Raw genomic sequence first — 21,519 nt, forward strand, 5'->3', positions numbered from 1 at the left:
TTATGGAGTTAACACATCATGGTTGTGACAAACAACTTAGGAATAAAACAGAAGAAAAAACTAAAGAATAACTTAAGCTAACCGGAGCTAACTAGCCCTCCTAGCAAAGGAAGAGAAAAGACAACGTCATGGGGTCCTCAGAAGTTCTGGTGCCCCCCAATAATGCCTGATTTTTTTACATTCTTTTCATTTCTGACGGTGTTGACAAAAACTAAGGACAAATTTCAACGGAGTTGGAAAATATCTAAAAATTATTTTTAATTCAATTTATCGATACTTTTATAATTATTTATATGACTACTTATACTTAATTGTCATAATATATAATTTTAGTATTTCTTTAATTGTTTTAAACTATAAGAATGTATTGAGTTCTGCTCCTGGACAAGGGCTTTTACAGGCATCATCCACCGACTACAATGTTTAAAATAAAAAAATATTCAGCAAAAAAAAGAAAAATATACATTGTTGTGCTCACATGACCCAGGTTAGTTTAGTTAGATATTTGAAAAAAATATATTTTGTGTATATTTTATTCAAATTTCATGCTTTATCCATAGGACCTGTTTTGTCCCTATTCTCAAGAATCACTGAAATGCTTTTTGAAAATAAAAATCTGAGAAGCGATGGTGGAGTTACTCTATTTACTGATGCCCCTAAATAAAACCAACCAACCACTTGCCCTCAGAAAGTGCCTAATTAGTACCCGAAGTCCAGTAGTGGGTAATTTATTCTTCTTACAAATACATGTGGGCAGAGAAGCCTCAGTTGATTGTTAAACAATATTAGTTATGACTAAATAAAACAGCCGATAGGTTAAGGGTAAGTTATGGAGAAATTTACAGCTGGGTTAAGCTGGTTAAGACTTGATGGGAAGATGAATATCTAAATACAGGACTATAATGCCAGAACACCTTATAGATTTTATAAGACTTCATCAAACACTTTAAATATACAGTGCGATATAATTTATCAGTAAGCTAACCCTGATGCAGCATTTTGAAAATAAATAAATAAATAAATAAATAAATAAACACACATCTTATTTCCTCATTTTTGAGAGCGCTCTTCCGTCCGGGACAGGGGGTTGTTGTCAGGGGAGCCCGCGTGTGGAGCACCGTTGGGCGGTGTTGCAGAAATGTCCCTCCCCGCTATCTGCTGCTGAACACGGAACTCAACTCGCTGCTGCATCTCTGAAGGGGTACGAGGTTTAACCCTAACGAGAAGACTTGAACATACCTGGACTAACGGGTGGTGTAGTCGCCTTCAATGTGAGTGACAATAGTACTTTAGTAGCTATAAAACTGCTTGTTAACAGAATTGTGCTGTTAGCCAGTCGGTAAAATAGCAGCTGACAGCACTAGTGTATCCCTGCGTTCACTGAGAAGCTAACTAGCATTAGCTGCGAATGATGATAGTTACCTGTCGAGTCAGCCAAAGCTGAGCCATGACAAGGCTTATAAGATTTAATTTGATTTAAAAAACGATTATGTTTTTAGTAGTATACATCAGTGAGATAACCATAAAGCTTGGGTCACCGTGGACTGCTGCTAAATACGTTGATGGCTAAAAACAAAACAGCGAGGTCTCTATTTATAAGCAGAACAACTTTGGGGCTTCATTGTTTACTGCAGAATATCAAAGGTCACAATAAAATAAACATGCATTATGTTTGTAGACATATTAGTACTCATGTGTGGCAAATAATAAAAGACATTCAGATACTAGTAGGATTTATAAAACTAAGAACCTCACCCTACACCTTATTAACGCACAGAAAGATCCTTAAGCATAAATTTTAAGAGATTTTAAAAGGGATTTTTTTTCTCCTGTGGCTGATTAGTAATGACATGCAGTCATAAGCCATCATGTTTATCTTTTGAAGCAAAAGGTTGGTGGGATATATATTTATCTGAAAGAATCAACAAAGAGCATGAAAGCATCAGAACTAGACCAATGGAAAAAGAAAAAGTGACCTCGTATGATTAATTAAATTTCCATTTATGTCACTTTGCTTCTATTTGTCAGGATTGTTTTGACAGACAAAGTAGAATCAAGACACCAGCAGTGGTCACGATGTTATGCCTAAGGTAGATGGCTGGTTGTCTCATTGTAGTTTCTGGAAACCACTTCAAACTGACCCTCTGGGTCAGTAAAGGAATTTACACCTATCTGATCTTAACATTTCAACAAACATCACCTTTTGTTTCCTACAAACTTAACCATTAATAAATATCAGTTTATTTTGTCTTTGCAGTTGAGTATTTTGCTTACTTTTGCAGGTAAGAAGTCATAAAAGTGTTCAACTTTTACATAAGTAGGAATTGATTTTAAATTGTTTTCTGAAAATGTTACATTTTAACATATTTGATAAGGTTATTAAATCTGATCAAACCAAAGTAGCTCACATCTTGGATCTTGCATCTTTTTCATAGAGTTACATCACACCTTTTCCTGACTTTAGACTACGACACAATCAAAACAGATACAAAATATCCCCTGGTTGTATACGACTTGACGCATGGGGTTAATCTTGTAATCTCTTCATTTTCTTTATGAAATGGAGGGTTTCCCCCAGAAAACTTGCTAAGCCCGGTGGTCAGGGCGTCGAGGCGGTCCACCATGTTTTTGTATTAAAATATGTTAAGTTGACGGGAAATGTAAAAGTATTACTGTGTAATTATATGTTACGGGAAAAGATCTCCAGTGAAATGCTATTTAAACCCACAACTAGTCTAAAAACAACAAATTTGCATTTCTGTTTAATCCAAATTAAGTCAGCAGCTCCATCAGGCCCCCAAGGGCTTCAGGGGCCCCATAAGATTTAATTCAGATGCGCAACAAACGGGAGATTTAATTTAATGCTGCTAATGTGGCTTTAGTAGTTGTTCCATTTTGTGTCTGTTGAGTTTTTAATCGTCACAGAAACTATTTTGGTTGGTCGAGTTTGTGGGACTCGACCGTGCATGATGATCACGAGTTTCTCAGATCTCCTTGCGGCCGCGCGTATTAACTCTAAGTAGACGACGCATTTGATATGGTTTGATGCATCGTGTAACCGGAAAAATAATACTAAAAATAATAATAAAATAATATAAAATCAGCGTGATGCGCGAGGAGAGCGCGAAAGCTCCTCACCGGGCTGAACCTGCATGATGAGGTTAGCGCTGCTCGTTATCCACAAACGCTCCAGCCAACCGGGACCACAGACATAAACTTTACAGGGAAGACAGACACAGAGCCACACGCTGGGCACCGTGTTGAGATGTAAACGCCGCATATAATTGTTCGTTCACAAAGATAAATCATTCTCACCGCTCCACAACGTGCACCTCTGAATTCGCTACAAGTTATACCTGCTGTTCACATTGAGCTGCGCAACCAGAGCTAACGCGGCGGGTTTTAAACTATTACCTAGAGTTCTCCAAAGGATCATAATTCCTCACAGTAGGTTTATGTAAATATCCGTACAGGTCAGCCTGTGTCCAGTTTGAGTGAAAGGAGGCGGCAGCGCGCGAGGCAAAGCGCAGAGGTGCCAGCGGTGTGATTGGTCCGCGCGCTGTCGGGTTTAAATGCATAAACTATAAGCATATCCATTATAAACCTATCCTTTAGGAATAAATCTGCTCTGCTAGTGAAATGCTAAGAGCAAAAGAGACGCTTGCAGCCTGGCTTTAAAAAAAACAAACAAAAAAAAAACGATTTTTTTTTTTGTTTGTTTTCTTTTATTTTTCCTAGAAACGTAAACAAGCAACGCTTAGCCTGGCGGCGGGGTTAGTAAAGCATGGCGGGCCGCCAGGCTTATAATACACTGGGGGAAACCCTGTTAAATGTACACCTTAAATCAGGAACTTGCAGTACATATTTTACTGTATTGTCTCTTGGATGAAATTATTGTATTTTTTAAATTTTTTTGCACAAAAAACAAACCTAAATCAAAATGATCCAGAAGAAGCATGATTGTCGCATCTCTTAGAAGTTTGAATCATATTTTCTGCTGCGTAGTTACCAGTTTTACTTATGAAGCAGATCTTCCAGTTGGCTAGTCAGTGATGACTCTCGTGAGTCACTACACTGCTCCTATTATCGTCTGTAATGACGCCATTGTCTATGATGTTTTTTTTTAAACACACATTGCTTAGATATAATGTTTTAATAAGATCTTGACCTGCCAATACTTCAGTAAAGTCTGAAATAGTTTTAATTGGTATAACTTTATGCACCATATGCTTTCTTATGAGGAGTCATCTTGACTTGTTTAGCCTCTCTTTCAAAGCATATTTGGCAGCGGATTGGATGAACCATCTGCCTGGCGGTATATATAGCAGGCTAGTTTTAAACAGTCAGATTAAAAAAGGGAACAATTTGACAAAGCTCCTTTTTGTGGGCATTATTTCCGGTGCTAACAATTAATGTCACAAAGCTAAACAAGCATTGTTGATCCACTCTCTGCTGCTTGTTCAGGAAGATTGTTGCTATGGTTCAGCTGTAGCGTCAGGAGCAGCTCTTGTTGAGATATAGCTTGGGTTAGCTTTCTCCAAATCATTATTTGATCAATCCAGATTATCTCCTTAGGTCGGTGATGGTGAGCATTGCCTTCAGACAAAAAGCTGTTCATGCTCTGCTTCCTGCTTCTCCATAGATTAAACCCATCTATCTATGTATGCCCAAGGCTTGGAGGACGGAAACATCCCAGAGCAATACAGGATGTTGAGCTTTTACCAATATGAGAGTGGATCACAAGTTTCAACTGAGAGTACAGCTGTAAATGCCAGTCTTCCAGATCAGAATCTGTATGTTTCATGATTCTTTTGTGATTTTTAGGTTAAAATAAATGTTTTTGTTCTGGTGTTTCATGCACAATTTGTGAATAATTTGACAGCTTAACTAGAGAGACGCTAATCAACCTTTGCATTTTTTATAATTTTTTTTATTGGATAAAAATGGATAATAATTTTTATTATCCATTTTTTATTTACAAGGACTGTAACAAATAGAAGCTGTAGGTGTTTTGAAATCCATTAGAAATTAAGAAAGAAATTCAATTACAAGATCATCTTGACGCATCAAGCTGTTGAAGCTTTACAGGTTCACTATTAAAAAAAAATATCAAGGTGCAGTTGCTCACTACAGTTCACACATCCCTTTTAAAATACCAAGTGTTTTGGGATTTGAAGAACAAAGAGAAACCTTGCTGAATCATTTTGAAACCTTTTTCATTCACAAGCTGATGTGAGTGTAGGTTTTCTGGTACAGTTCAGCTGAAAAATGAATATGCTAGAAGCTAAGATGAAATAAAAAGGTGTAATAATTTAGTTTAGGTTGGTAAAACTTAAACTAAAGCTTTAACGAAGCACATTTTTATAAAACAAAGTAACCCACATCTTGTCTCTGCAGCATCGCTGAGAAAGTACAAGCCTCAGATTGTGAGGAGCTCTATGGTAGAAATCCTTTTCAAGGAGTCGCCACAGAGTTTCTGTTGATTTGAGCTCTGGACACCGGGTGGCATTCAATGTTTGTCTGCTGATCAATCAAGTCAAAGGAAAACTGTCTGATTCTGGCTCAATGATTGGTGTTGTTGTACTTCTAAAGAGTCTAAAAGTGACCTTGTGAATCCTGTGTCTTGTCTTTGAAGGGTGCAGACACTTTATTAGATAAAGACAAACACTCAGTAGGCTTTGGTTTATCTAGCTTCTGATCAGTTGTTCAGAGGACTCTGAGAGATGGTGTGATTACAGAAATATGCCATCCAGGTTTCCTTCTCTGTGTTTTAACCCTTGATAATTAGCTGTTCACAGTGTTTGAGCCACGTAAAAAAACAAAAAAAACAAATGTTAGGTCAACATGTCTCCTCTCACTTCAATCCTATTCCATTGTTAACAGTTTTCACTTCCTTTTCCCAGTGATTGATTGGTTGCATATTTGACTTTGTCTTCTGTTTTTCTTTTTGCGCTCTACATTACATGCTTCAAATTAAAATCTACGTAATTTCGGTCTGTAGCTGCAGTAATGAGCAGCTTGTACTGATGTGCTTTGTTTTGGGTTGAACAGAAACCAGATACAGGTTATAATTTGAAGCATACAGAAAATGAGGGTCATCTATTCATTTTCTATTGTATTCAAAGCTGCTATTGCTTGGAGTACCCATTTGTCTTTTATAGATAATGTTTTTTTTTTAAAATAATTCTTTTTAACGTGGCTGAAAGTTTGCACAAATGTGTTTCGATGTGTTATAATTTTTGGAAAGAAAATTGTGTCCTACAGGTCAAGTCCTCAAGAAAACTAGAAATTATCGGCTTGTAAAAAGCCTGATTGGTGTTTGTTCAATTATTTTACACACTACAGCTTTTTTTCTTAACTGAAAAATATTTTGGGGGGTTTCTGAATGGCAAGTTGTGTAACAAGTGTTATGATTTTTATTCCAAACTTTATACAGCAGAGATGATGTCTTCAAATTAAGTAGAAGCTTTTTTTTAGTTAAATGATTAATTGTAAAATGCTAAGTTTTAGTTATATTGGCTGGTCTCATGCCCCCCTTCTGTATTAATAGTAACTTCACTTTTGACATCCAGGTAGGAGTTTTATGGTGATATCTTTGACTGTATAATGATATTTTTAACCATAGAGCTATATGGCCCAAATCTTCAAAATGAAGTCTTTGAATAGGTTTGGTTAAGTTCTTCTACTGACCCGGTCGTAATTGGAAAACGTGATTGCAATAACTGCTCAAAGTGCATGTCAAGTATCTCCAAAAACAGAGCGAGAAATTGTTTTAATTCTGCCACATTGGAGGCTTTCTGAGCATGAATTGACTGTTTAGGAGTGCTTACTTTGTTCACTGGAGTCTCAAAACGACAAATAGTTTTGTCACCATTTTTAGACAAGTTGATTTCAATGACTTTGTTTTTCTTCAGTTCTGGAATCTCTTTTTGATCCCAGCATGATATGTTGATTTTTGACGTTATGTGGACAGGCAGGTTCTGTTTCGACTGCTACAGATATGACTGATAAATGTGAACAAACCAGATGTTTGCTTTTAGACCAGACTGCTTTCAGCTATGTTAGTGAACATGTCTGTTCACTAACATGCACGAACAAAGAGGCTGTTGCGTTGGGCTTTTTGTCACACAACGGCAAAGACGACTGACGTGCAAGGCTAAATTACATCATTGTACTATCAGCCTGTGCAATATTCATATCATAAAAAACTGTTTTGGAGTGAAATAACTGTTGACATATTTCAAATGTCATGAACTTGGATTTTTATGCCACTTTGGCAAGTTAGACAGATTCTCACAGCAGAGAGTAGAGAAGAAAATTAGCAATAACAGATGGATTTTCTAAAATGGTGCAACCTTTCGGCTGCGCTTGTTCCGGGTATGTTTCCTTCAGCCTTCATTGTGGCATGCTACTGAGAGCTACAAATAGCATTCTCAATGTCTTGTTTTTCTCCTGCTGAATCCATTTGGTAGTTAATTCCTCAATTGTTAAAGTGACATTAACAGGTGGTTGTTGCAGGCCTCAATGATGTTAACTTCTCCGTCAGTTGGTTTAAAAAGTGCCTACATGGGAGCAACAGACGCACTGCTGCAGACCTCTGCTTAATTGTTAATCATCTTTGCGTGACAGGAGTTAAGAGACAGCAGCACTGCCGAAAATGGAGTTCTGGAGCTTAGCCACACCGCTAGAAATTAGTTCAGCATCGCTTTGTGTTGAAGGAAGGTTCCAGTATATTTATACACCGATTTGAATAATGTCTCGTTTTGCCTCTAGTGCTTCGTGAAGACGGTTTCACAAAGGGAAATGTTAATTGTGCAGTATAAATATTTTTCCTGGTAGGGCTTTTCAGATCTTCACATTGGGTCGGACAAAGTCATTATTTTTACTCAAATATAATCTAAAAAGACATGTTTTTATTGGCTATTTATGTGGCAGAAAAAGAGTTCCTAAGAGTAGTAAATTATTTTTGGGAACATGATAGCTTGAAAAAATTAAACCAAAATGAGCCATGATCTCTACAGAAGAGGTGCTTAAGTAAAATGCGGTGAATGTATGATTCAGAATTAAATGCTGTGTGCAAAAATCCATAAACTCACTGATGAGCATGTGTAAAAGTGCATTTAATCATAACCAGGCCAGGACATCTTTTTTAACGTCATGCAAATCAGCTGATTTTTACATAATATATCAGGTTATATTATATTCAACTTTCTCATGACTATAGACAAACAAAACAGTGTTACCTTACTCATAATTTGGTTCATTATTTCAATCCAGTTCCAGAAAAAAAGTTTTTCCCTGCTTAATAAACTTAGCAATTTATTGAATGAAAAACTTTCAAGCTGTTTTTTTTTTTTTTCTTTCTTTTCTGCATGGTCACCGGTGGCTTTTGTGGAACAACGGCAGTTGAGTTATGCTATCTCCGCTCTTTTACTGTTAGCGGCATGCAGTACACTTTTTTTTTGTAAGACATAGTCACGTGAAATTAGGTCATGACTTTTCCAAATCGGTCCTGCTAAAGATGGCTGTCAACCACAGCAAAAACACCATACTTCTTCATTGTGGGAATCCTTGGATCAACCCTTGAAACCGGAAACTCCTTAGTCTGTTCAATTGAAACAGACACACCTACAACGTTCACCTTATTACAGTTCATAGAGCTAAAGAAACCCTTAATAATAACAGTCAATATGGTCGTATCTGTGTCATCACGCTGAGTAACTTCAGTCTTCTCTCTCTGCAGCATGTTCCGCTTGCGGGCTCTGTCTGCAGTCTCAGTGGGACTGACCCAGCTGTCCCGCCGCTGCTATCACAGCGGGGCGGCCAGCACGTCTGGCCGGAGGAGGCTGATGCTGGCCGCCCTGGCTGGTGTAACTGGTGCATCTGCGAGTGCTGGACTTCTCTGGAACAGGTAAGAGACGTCGTCGCACAAGTTTGCCTCTTCATAAGAATATAAGTGACCAGCTTTTAAGACTTTGGTCCTGCTTCTCACTAAATGATAAGTTTAAGCTTTATTTCCCTCTACCTGTTAAAGGTAGTTCCTCACCTTTGTGAAGTGGCTTCCCCGTCAGATGAGCTGTTTTAGTTTTTAGCACTTCTAATATTATTCTCAGTGATTTATGGCTGTCCATTAGTCAGAAGACTGGTGCTTAGTTAAGGCAGAGCATTGTGGGAGGAGGAAGAGGGGGGGGGGGGGTGCTAAAGCTAAAACTCTTTAGGGACAGAGCGACTGAGCTGCAGCAGGCAGGCACAGTGATTGATGGACCCTCAGGGCATTTTAGACTGATGGGATGAGACGGTTCCAGACCTTCACCGCACACTTCATTCTCCTCGTGTCGCATTAATTTGAATTACTTAGCCTTTCTGTTGCTTTTTATTATTATTTTTATTATTACTTCAACTTTCAATTCAGTCGCATAAAAATGGTCAAGTGGGACTTTGCCTTTATCCCTGTGGAAAAACACCTTTCTGCTTCGTTGCCGTAGTTCACATTAAACTTCAAATTAAAGTCTGATCTCCGCTTCATAACTCCACTTCAATTTGTAAAGCCTGGAGATAAATAGTTTTAAATAATCATGCATGGCAGCATAAAAACCAATTTGGTGGTATTAAGATTAATTTCTCTTGTGTTTTTGTTTTTTTAATCCCTAAACATCAGAGCATATGCTGATGCAGGACCTTCTGTTCAACACTCTGAGCGAGTGGCTGGAGAGGAAGCCGATTTCGTGAGGGACGCAGACTCGGAGAAATCGGTGGAGTCCAGCAGCGGAGACGAGGGAGACGAAGAAGGGAAGAAGAAGAAACCCCGCTCAGGATTCCGTGACCGCAAGGTAATCAATAAACTATAGGCCTGCAGCTGTTCAGTCACTCTCCAGAATGGCGTCCAATAATCGATGTCCGATATGCAAACGCTAGTGTATTTTAAGCAAGCATAGTGACATACGGAGGTAATCAGTATGCATTTCCACTGTCATAAACAACAGATATGTATTACCTTTGAGGATTTTATTGCTTTTAATTAGGCATCAGATGACAAAGCGAAAACCGAAGGGGGACCAACAGAGACAGGCTTTCCTGCCAAATTAACACTCTTCGTTGCTTATTATTATTATAATTGTTATTATTATTATAAAAATGAGTGAGGAGGAAAAATATGAACAATAGGGGCCGTTTTTTAAGATGAAATACGTTGCCATTTTCTGGTATATTTGAATTATGACTGCAGATGAGAACATTGCGCAGTCACTCTTCCCTTTGCAGCAGCAGAAAACTTGGTTAAACTTTCAGGTCCAGACAGCAATTTATGCTCTCACCGTCCTTGAAGTGATCCAACTTATATATTTACAATGCAGTGGAAAGTACACACACCTTAAACATAGTTTAAAGATTTCTAAGCTTAAGTATTTTCTTTTTAGTTTTGAGAAAGTGAACAGGATGTTTTAATAATTGCCTTTTTAAACATTTTTACTTTGTGCAATAAAGTTTTGCAGTTTAATCAGTTAACAGTTAAGTTTGCTTTCAAACTGTTAATTCTGCACAATGGTATTTGAAAATCTTGTAAAATTACAATTAAAACCTGCTATAACCTTTAACACCTCTCCTCAGATTTGTGTCATGAATAGGGATTTTTTTTGCAATGCAAAGAAATACTTTAAATTCTTTAAATCTCAGTGTATCAAACTTTAACATTTTGCTAATGCAGAAGGTTTCAAATATTTGAGAGAGCGGCTATTAACACTCAGTCACTCAGGCATTTAAATTTCTACAGTCCGCCTTTGATGCATTGTAGATTTGTCTGGAGCAATTAAAACTGGTTTTAAATGCAGAAAAATACCGAATAAGGCCTTTTTTCCTTCTATTCCCTTGAAGAACATCCCCTTAATAAGAACTGCTCAAGGTAAAAACTCTTTAGTTGGTTGCTAGTTACAAGTAACTGGCATTAATTATTAATGGGGAGCTTTCTGTCAATGTTCATGTTAAAAATGTGATCTTCAAATTAATGATGAAGCTCGTTTTTTATAACTTAAGCAAGTCATGATTCTGCCTCAGAGCTCAGAAGCCTCTGACATCTGCTAGTTTTTCACTCATACTTGAGTGTGGAGACGATGTGTTGATGTGCGCTTCAACTTGTTGGCTACTGTCCTTGAGTTCTTCATATACACGCTGGATGACTCTGGTTGACAATGCTCTTTTAGCTTGTTTCTTACTTATTTATGCACTATTCTTTTTAAAACCAAAAGCTGTTATTCCTTATGATCAAACTACATTTGGTATTTCTCTGATCATCACGCTCAAACTGAAACAGGAATAAGGTTTTCAGTATCTCTGCCCTCTCGTTTTGGAACGCCTCTCACTCTGAACTGAAACTGTCAGAACTTGTTTCACTGAAAACTTTCCGCTCCATCTTACGAAACCGACTACAGAAATTCTTCAAACTGTGCTGAGGTTTTACATCTTAAATTATTACTATATTCTCATATTTTTACCTTTAAATTGCTACTGCAGCAATAACTTCTGCACTTTATTTGTTGTTTTTTTGTTGTCTATCTTGTCCACAATGACATGCCAAGTCCGCCTTGTGAAAGAGGTCCTGATATTTTATCAATTATAAGGTTTAGTTACAATATTTTAAAAATCTTGGTAGAGCTATAAAACTTGGTAAACTTTTTGTATTCATGGATTGATCTATTCGCATGTTTTTCGGTGCAACTTTACTTCAAATTATTTCTAGGAAACCCACATTTTCGTGAGTCATTTTGTAGAGCAAATCTAAAATATTTGAAAGAAAAGGGTATTGACGCTTTGAAAGCGTCAATACCCAGACGCACAGCTACATGACACGCTATCGCTTGGGATTTTTAAACCAGCCAATCCAGGAGCGCCATTCATTTTCCTTGGCGCAGATTGGTTGTACCCCCAAGAGTCAAGATGAGGAAGACTGCTGTAGTGCTAAAATGGTTTCCACTGTGCCTATTAAACCAATTTAATGTATATTTGGTGTTGAACTGGTAAAATAGGCAGTGACAAGCATTTTTAAAAGGGGTCTCAAGTAACCTAACCCTCGTTAATATCAGTGGTTCACTTATCTAAACATCTAAATAAAAAAATAAACAAGAGGTTTTTTTTCTCAGTTTTTTGTGCATGTAGGCCTTTGCATTTAATGTCGATATTAAATGTTGCATGACTGAAAAGCAAGTGAAGCTTATTTGATACCAAAAGACTCAACAGACTCATAAGTGATGAAGCACACTGCATCAGAAGAAAAACCTCTCCTCTGCAGTTGATCTGTGTCTGTGTATCTGTCTCACAAACACCCTTTTACCAAATTGAACGTAATGACAGTCTGAAATACCTGAAGCTCTAAAACGTGTTGTGGTTTTCCACGGGGAGTAGCTGTTGTAAATCGCTTGCTCTGTGTCACATGAAAGGACCACTTAGCTTCTAAACTCACAGCTCTCTGTCAGTTTTCCAGCAATGCAGCATCTGTTTCAGATACTCTGCTGAAAGTAGATGGTTAAAACAAACAGTTCATGTGACTAATGTGTGCAACAGAGCTGAATAAATTAGCTCTGTTATCAGAATCAGCTGGACACGTCATTGATGCAGTGCTGATTGTGTTTGTGCGGCTGCAATAACTCAATGGTCTTCGTTCATTTGAAGCTGCCAGTCATTGTGACCCTGAGAGCACCGACTTCCTCTTCTGATGATGTCTTGCTTCGGGAAAGAGGTTAATAAACTGCTCTATCTGAGCTGACGGCTATCTTTCCTCCTTCTTCACTCTGATTCACCGCTCACTTGCTGTCTAAGCTCTTCATGGAGATTTTCCTCATTGTAGAACGTAGAGTAGCGTTGGGCTGTTATCGTTTCGTTGATCATTTATTGTGAAAATTTACAAAACAATTTTTATTTGTCACAGTCATGATAAATTTCAGTTATTGTTTGTAAGTGAAAAAACAAAACTGACAATATGATCAGAAATGTTACTTTTTTCTATTTTCTCCAAGTTTTTTTACTCAAGAACATCAATAAATATCAGTAAACCTGAATATATGATTAAATGCAGCTACTGTGTGCAGCACTTTTTAAGTAAGTAGTCTCCTAAACATGCCTGTTTCAAATAGGAATGCTTTTCAAGAACAGTATAGGTAACTGCATGTCACAATCATGCAGTTACCTAAAAAATAAGTAATTTTTTAAAAATCATAATCTTCATTGCTGTCACAATAGAACCAGAAAATACTGTGATAAACTCAAAACAACTCAAAAATTTTATGATTCACAGATACCCAATTACTTTACTTCAAACTTAAACCTGTATTTTTAGTTTGAAGTGACTAAATATTTTCAGGTATTTTTTTCACCTTTTTCATGTTCTTTTTTATGTATATAGAAACACTTGAATATTTACATACCTTGATCTAAACTATTTCATTATTAGCTCCAGCCGAACGTTTGGACTTGGTTTGCTGGAAGATGAATCTCTATCCCAGTCTCAAGTCAGAGTCCTGTCAGGTTTTCATTCAGGATTACCTTTTGTTCATCTCCCTCCATCTTTGCATCAACTGTGCTGCCACCACCATGTTTCACATTGGGGATTGTGCATTCAAAGCCAGAGTGCACTGCTAGTTTTTCTGCCTGGCGTTCATGATGATGTATCTTATCTAATTTTGTCTCCTAAACCCCTGAGGCCTTCACATAACAGCTGGATTTGTTACAATTAATAATAAACTGCTTAGAAATGTTTCATGCCTAATGTGTTTAAGCTTTAGTTAATTTTTATCTCTCGATCGCTTGGCAGGTGATGGAGTATGAGAACAGAATCAGGGCATACTCGACTCCAGACAAGATTTTCCGCTATTTTGCCACTCTGAAGGTCATCAACGAGCACGGGGATGCCGAGGTCTACATGACCCCCCAGGACTTCATCCGCTCCATCACACCCAATGAGAAGCAGCCTGAGAGTGAGTTCCTCTGCTTAGTCTCTGGAGGGTAGCATGTTCACATTTACTCTTGTTTTTCTTTCTTGTATCATAAGAATGTTGTAAATTCAAGAGAGTGTAAATTATAAGGCCAAGATTAGATATTAAACCTCAAATGCACACCTAAAACACACTGTATAGTAGTCGAGGTTCATTACTACTATGAACATGACTCTCTCCAGATGTAATGGCACATCTTGAGAAAATGTCCTTGGAATATGTATAGTTTAAGTTGAGTACATTTATTCAGTCAGGGGGAATCCAATGACACTTTGCTGTTAATCTTTTTACAACCTATTTTTGCTAATAGGACGGCCTTCAGTCTCCCCTTACAACAAATCCCAAGGCCAGAGTGTACAGGGATCTTTGACCAATCATTTACAAACTTTCTAGATGGTCTTATTTTCTGTTCACCCTGCAGGTTTTCTGTTGGGTTTATCTGCTGAAAGACCTGATAATGACCTATTATCATCTGATTTTCATAAAACATGTCCTGGTTTTTCATGGAGTTCGCATCATCAACTCTTGAAACGATTCCTGGTCCCACTTGAGGTTCTGTTGCCATAAACTCAATCTTCATCTCATGTTGGGACATAAGAGACTTTTTTGGGCTTGCCTCCCAGACAACGGATTGGCAATGAGATGGTGTCTAATGGTTGTCATGGCGACATGCTGATCCCTCGATCCTTTGGAAATTTACAGATGAAGTTTACTTCAAGCACATAAAACTCATTGCGTTCTCGTTTTAAACTGTGAGTTCCTGTTGATAAAATCTCTCCACCAACTGGTAGCTGAAGTGGAATCTATAAAGGAAGTGAATTACTAAGTAATATAAAACTCAAACTATGCTGTTGTTATAGGAATTACTTGAAATAATTTTAAGTGCTGTTAGATTCTAAAATGCTTCCCTTCCTGAATGACAAACCCGTGGAAAGTTAGAGGAATGTGGATGTACTAGTCCAGCCAATCGACAGAATAGACCTTCACCCAAAAGGGTCAACATCAGTGTTTCTGACATAAACAAGTCTCTGGCATGAAACAGCTGTAGCAGTGACCTTTGGAGACATTTTGCCTCCCTTACAGTCATCTGCATGAAAAATGAAAAATTTTACGTTCCATTGAAGGAATTTTAATTTGATTTAAATGCTTTAAATCCCTTCATGTTGAAAGTGTGATGGTTTTATTTATACTAAAACGTAAAAAACAAAACAGCAACAACAAAAAAATCCTGTATTAGATTATATCACGTTCTTGGGCACTTTAATCAACCTAAACATTAAAGTAGACATTAAAAATACTTAAGTTACATTTATTTTATTGGAGCTTGGTGGGATGTCGACAAGATTGATACTAATGACTTCGTATTCAACTTAAATGCTAAGTAATTAGTTCCAATGCTACTAATGCGATACAAGTACAAATTAATTTAAAGGCTCTTTTCATACATCTTTCCCAATAAAAGTCAAAGCTGCTGTATCAGCATTCCTGAATACCTTCCCCTTTCCTCCCGCTCTATTTTAGCTACAGGAGCTCTTAACTCAGATTGCATGACAGCTCTTCTTATAAAGATACCCGTCGCTATGAGGAGGGCGGGTGGGCAGGGTGGAGTTCAGGGAATCATGACACAGCAGTTGCTGTTTCAATTAGCCGGCTGAACCTGGAGCAGATTTCAGGCGTAGAGCGGACACCCAGTGAGAGAGATTTGATCTACAGCCACGGGAAGCCGAACATTAACACGTTTCAGTGCCACACATCCTGATTATTCAACGTAAAAACTGTGTTGGATTCGAGTGACATTTTGTGGGATGCGATTGCATCATACGTTTTGCTGTGGAATTCACAGCAAGTGACGACTGTTACCCTAGGAGGATTCATTCACAGAAAAAAACATCCAAGACCTCTTAATAAGGACTTAACACGGCCTGACACGTTTACACTGACCTTCCTCACCCCACCACCTTCATCTTCTAATCACGTTCAAGGCTGCTCCTAGCTTGGCCCCTTATTAAATTTCAGTAGTTGGATCTAATACCTTTCCTCCATGGTTTGTGGTACTGCAGCTCTCCCAGTATTAGAAAAGGCTATAGTTTACCCAGCTTCGTTATAAGCAACCATCTCACTCTCGGCTTCTTTTGGCCCATAACCCAAATATGTCCAAACCGTACATTTGTAGAGAAACGATAATTAGGTCTGAGCTGCAGATGACCGACTTTATTCTGCTTCTATTGTTTTGTTTTTCAGTAGAAAGAGGTTTTTTCTCTGTAGCATAAGATGAGACATGTGGGGTTTCAGTGAAACATAACCTGAATTTCCTTCTAAACAAAATACAAATTTGGAGAATTTTCCCTAAATATGATTCTTGCAAAAGTATTAAGTACAACCACTAATTTTTATATATATTATTGAGATTCTTTGTGATGTACAAACGTAAAGCAGCACTTAATTGTGACTTGAAAGAAATAATTAACCGTGGTTTCTATAATGACTTTAACAGTAACATCTGGAACATGAGGTGTGCATATATATTCAGTCTCCTTTACTCTTTTTACCACTGAGTAAAAGCCGTTACCTTCATAAATCTCTTAATTTGTAAGTGCTACGTGTGATGTAATCCCAGTATAAGCACAGCTGGTCTGTGAAAGCCTGAGAAGTTTGTTGGAGAACATTAATGAACAGACTCAAACATCAGTAAAGGAGTTCAAGCTGGGTTAGGTTATAAAATAATACCAAAGCTTTGAATATCTTTTACCAAGAAATGGCCGTCCATCTGAAAAAGCCAGGCTGCACAGGGAGAGCATAAATCAGACAAAACAGCTAAAAGGTTCTTGGTAACTTGGCCATTTATCATGAACGCCACATATCTGGCCTTTATGGAAGAGCAGTAAGATATTTTTAATTGTTGGAAAACGATTCCTTATTGCAGTTTGCCAGAAATCATGTATTGGACACAGTAAATGTATGAAAGGTGTTCTGGTCTGAAAACTGTAAAATGTCATTTTTCCAAAGCATCAACGGCCCTGAGCAGATCATGTCCACTGTGAAAAATGTTGGTGGCACTATTATGCCATGGGATGTTTCCATTTTCATGGAAAAAATTATCTGTACATTTCTGACCACATTTCAGTTTTTTTCTAGTTGAAAATGAGGATTTCAGCTCTTCTTTTAAGCATTTCCTTTCTCAATAACTAGCGTGTTTATGTGCAGATAATCAGTAGAGGCTTCAAATGTTTTGTTTACACACTTTGTTATTTCTATTGTTGGATATATGTCATGATAGCCCAAAATTTGACTAATGCTTCCATATCATATCTCCCTTATCATGTTCAGAGATACCTTCTAAGCGCTTATTTTATCTCATATTTGTTATTCTAACCTCTAAAGCAGGGGTGTCAAAGTCAAATGGATGGAGGGCCAAATAAAAAATTTAGCTACAAGCCGAGGGCCGGACTGATCGAATGTTCATTGAAATTTTTTTAAATGACGCATATAGTCTAGTGAACCTAATTGAAGCTACTGAAAACCTAACAAATATATTCCAATATGATCAGATAAATAAAGCAATATTTTCTTATGGCTCTGTCAGTAATCTTTAATTTTCAACAGACACAATTGAAATATTTTTAAAATATAATTGGATTGAAATACAATAAAATAAAGTGCAAAAGTCTATTAATCCACATATGTCAGAGTCAAGGCATTTAGATGTGTCGCCGGCGACACATCTAAATTTGCAGTACCGTAATTCCGCCACACGTAGCGCTAAGTGGAAAAATTCCAACGGTTTCTGAAAGGGGAGACGTTGCACTTTCCAGCAAGTATCGGGTTAATACGGTAACTTCGCAGCTGCAGCTGCAGAGAGTGTAATTAATCCGGGGGGCACTCGTTTAATAGACGGTATATTTCGGCAATAACTTGGTGGATATTGAAAGTTCCGGTTGTTATGGATACATGGGTAAGTACATCATCTCACAGAACATTTAAAGAACTACTTACAGTTCAAATAAGGAAGATATTTTTCTTCAGACGGGGTGCCGGCTTGCTGCGGTCTGCGGGCCGGTTCTAATAATAAATCAAGATCATCCCAGGGGCCGTAAAAAGCCTTCTCGCGGGCCGGATGTGGCCCGCGGGCCTTGACTCTGACATATGTGCTCTAAAGGTAACTTAAAATCATCAGGATAGTAAAAGCTGAATGGAGAAGACTGTTTATTTTAAAGAATTGGAGCAGTGGAAATGGTTTATTAATGGCTATTATCCATCTCCATCGTGGGTCATTGATCACAGGAGGTCCAGTAATGACACTGTATCGTCTCCTAGCTTCAGGCTGCTGTGTTATGTTTTCCTAATATCCATTTTTAGACTGTTTCTGATAATTTGCATGTCTTTGTTTCATGTGTCGTCTTCAGATCTCGGCCTGGATCAGTTCATTGTGAAACGCTATGATGGGAAGGTAGGAAGTATCAGTTTTATTTATGTATATATATATATATCAATCATTACTGCTCTATTTCAATGTATATTTTAGCTATTTAAGTTATTTGTGTTGTTAAGTACTCTTTCTGATAAAGGGCCAAGCACCTTGCTAAGTATTTAGACCCCTTGAACTTTTTCCCATTGGTTTTTTGTCATGTTACATATGTGGTGGATGGAAAATGATGAGTTTATTTAAAAAGTTTGAAAATTGTGTTCTGCATTTGTATTCAACTCCTTTACTCTGATGCCCCTAAACATTCAGCCTGAACTACAGTGATGGAAGATGAACTAAAAATGCAGAAACATGCCACAAAAATGTGCAACTGAAATTCAAATGCAGTGTGTACCTCATACATTTTCTTCCACTTCATAAATCTGCTGCTCTGAGTGTTGTAAGATTTAAGTAAGAATACATAAGTTTGTTTATTTACAAAAACAATGCGAAAAAGTTCAAGGGGTTCTGTAGCTGTCTCAACTTGCCAACAGACTGACTGAATCTCAGGCCTCAAGCAATCTTTTTTTTTCTATTTACCATCTTTAAGGAAAAAATCATGACTATGAGTCACCATTTCCATAATTAGAACCATTACAGCTTTCTGTGATTTTGAGTTGTGACCTTTTTATTCTTTTTTTTTATGCCATCATAGATATAAATGAGTTTTCCTCCAAGCCAGGAGCTGCCCATCCTTATTCATTTCATAATAGAGAATCATAAGTGTGAAGATTGTAGTTGCCAATCTCATTATGAAATTTATCAGCCTTCGGGTTGGAATAAATATGCTCCTAATCTCCATAATGATGAACCCCACTAAGCCCCAAAGAGTCAGTGTCTTTGACAAGACCCATGCTTGTTTTCTTCTGTATTTGATGAAACTTCAAATTACCCTTATTTAAAATGTATATCTAAAGAGCTTGTGGCGTTCACTAGTCAAAAATGCAAGGTGTTGATTCCAAAAATCAAAATTAGACACTTTTTATTTACAGCCCTTATGTAAATGCTGCCCTTATCTCAAGGCCACATGTCTCTTTTATTTGCCATGCAAATCTCCAGACACATGACTTTTACTCTGGTGCCATATTTAGCTTCGGTTGACCCAGGAGAATTCGTTGCCATGACCAGAGGGACACTGAGTGTTTCTTTCCCTCTGTGACCGGCTGCACCCACTCTGGCTGCTCAGAGTGATATGTGATTCCTCTGCAGCTTTATGAGCTCTTCTAACTAGTTGGAGGAAGAATAAAGCAGTATGATCATCTGCCAAAAAAAGCAATAAAATAAAAATGCCAAGTCGTTAGACTCTGAATAGCCAATGGTGGAACATCAGTAGTGAGTGAATGAGTTTTGAGGATAAAGGTGAAAAAGAGAGGGCTGTAGCTTGGGGTGGAGTGGTAAACAGACGCTAAAGTTGATGTCATGGAGGTCATGTGAGTAAAACAAGAGCTTTCTTTCTGAAAGCCTCTTTGTCCTTTTGGTGATTGCATTTAAAAATGCTTTGACCAAAAAAAAATCTATCTCATGTTCATTTAAAGGCTTAAATGTTAAAATATAGTAATTTAAAATGCAATCTAGTGAATATTGCTTTCATTCTGAAATACTTTGTCACGATTCATCTATGCAAGCTTTAAAGGTGACTCAGTATTTCTATTTAATTCCAGTAATTAACTTTAAAAAGGTAAACCTCATAGGTACATCACATATTGTGTTTTATTTTGCCTGTTTATTTCTGTTTCAGCTACTGAAACCCACATTTTCGTTTCTCTGAAAATTTGAATATTACATTAAAAGTTTAATGCAGAAATGCCAGCCTTCTGAAAACGATGTCCATCTACTGTATGAATATGTAGAACGTAACATGAACAACACTTCTCTGTGTTTGGTCTCATGGAAAATTTTAATTTTGTTTTGGGGCTTTTCATTAGTTGTTAGCTATTATCATCAAAAATAAGTCACTTGTTGCATAATGAATCTCTGCAATTTAAATTAATTTTATAGTTCATGATGAAAGTTATTTAGATGCACCTGCCCCTCTCTGACCTTTTTAAGGTTGAATTTGAAAATGTTTTAGCCAACTATTCTCCATTTTATGGAACATTTAAAGAGGTAAATATATTCTCTCTGTAAGTGCAGACTGTAAATAAAGTTTACCTACTGATCATTTCGTTTTATGATCAGTCTGAATAAAAAACTGGCATCATAAGCTGGATATTTTGTCCCCATTTGTGTTTTTTTCCTGTTTATAAATGGATTTTTATGTGATCATAAATTGTTGTGCTGCTCTCAGCTGTTAATGGGATTTTTCTCTACCACCATCATGGTGCGTACAAGCTTTCAGCTGCCAGAAACGTTAATGTGACCACGTGTTGCTTTTATTCACTGTTGATTACTCTCCCATGCTCTAATTAGCTGCCCCCTCTCATCCCCCCCAAAAAAATGATTTCTCCTCTCCATATTATCCTCTCCTCCATCCCTTATAAAAACCGTCATCCTTGGTTCCACATCTCTCAAGCACCCCACACATTTTTCTCTGCTCCAAATCATACTGCCTACTGATTACCCCAATCTCCACCCACGAACTCCCCTCCCCGGTTCTCCACCTCTTCTAATTCTCCTCTGTCTCCCTCCCTCCGTCCCTCCGTCCTCGTCTCCGTGTCGCTCTGTCCCTCCCTCTCTGCAGGACTTCTGGCAGGTATGGGGTGTGTGCCGGGCAGCATGTGTTGCACCTGAATGATTAACTGCACTTTGTAGTCACCACTTCTCCACTCTTACTTCTGTGTACTTTTCCTCCTCGTAGCCTGAACTTCCTCTTCTTTTAATTACTCACACCTTTGATACAACGAAGAGTGTAGCGTCTCACTTTTATTAGTTCAGGGGAACAGCTGAATAAGTGCTTTTTTTTCTCTTCTTTTTAGCAAATCTCAGCTTCAGCAAGTGTAAGACTGCGGCAGATTTGGCAGATTATGGCTTCACTTTAGTTTATGGTTGCTTTGGACAGGACTGCAGCCAGACAGTGCATTTAATTTTTTTACAACCAGAAAAGACTGGGTTGCAACTTAAAATGTGTATATAAGGATA

General features: G+C 37.7%; 1 protein-coding gene across 1 annotated transcript in view; it reads left to right on the forward strand.

Moving 5' to 3' along the window:
• Window positions 1-1,114: 1,114 nt before the first annotated feature.
• micu1 (mitochondrial calcium uptake 1) overlaps window positions 1,115-21,519 on the forward strand; it is a 41,895-nt gene continuing 21,490 nt past the window's right edge. Inside the window, exons 1-5 of the mRNA XM_015010345.2 lie at window positions 1,115-1,271; window positions 8,744-8,911; window positions 9,659-9,830; window positions 13,799-13,961; window positions 18,383-18,426. Of these exons, the coding sequence (XP_014865831.1) occupies window positions 8,745-8,911; window positions 9,659-9,830; window positions 13,799-13,961; window positions 18,383-18,426 (546 nt within the window). The 5' untranslated portion in view covers window positions 1,115-1,271; window position 8,744. The remainder of the gene's footprint in view (window positions 1,272-8,743; window positions 8,912-9,658; window positions 9,831-13,798; window positions 13,962-18,382; window positions 18,427-21,519) is intronic.

The sequence above is a fragment of the Poecilia mexicana genome, unplaced genomic scaffold (assembly GCF_051168715.1).
Source record: "Poecilia mexicana isolate PSO_F unplaced genomic scaffold, ASM5116871v1 scaffold_15, whole genome shotgun sequence".
Classification (NCBI taxonomy): Eukaryota; Metazoa; Chordata; class Actinopteri; order Cyprinodontiformes; family Poeciliidae; genus Poecilia; species Poecilia mexicana.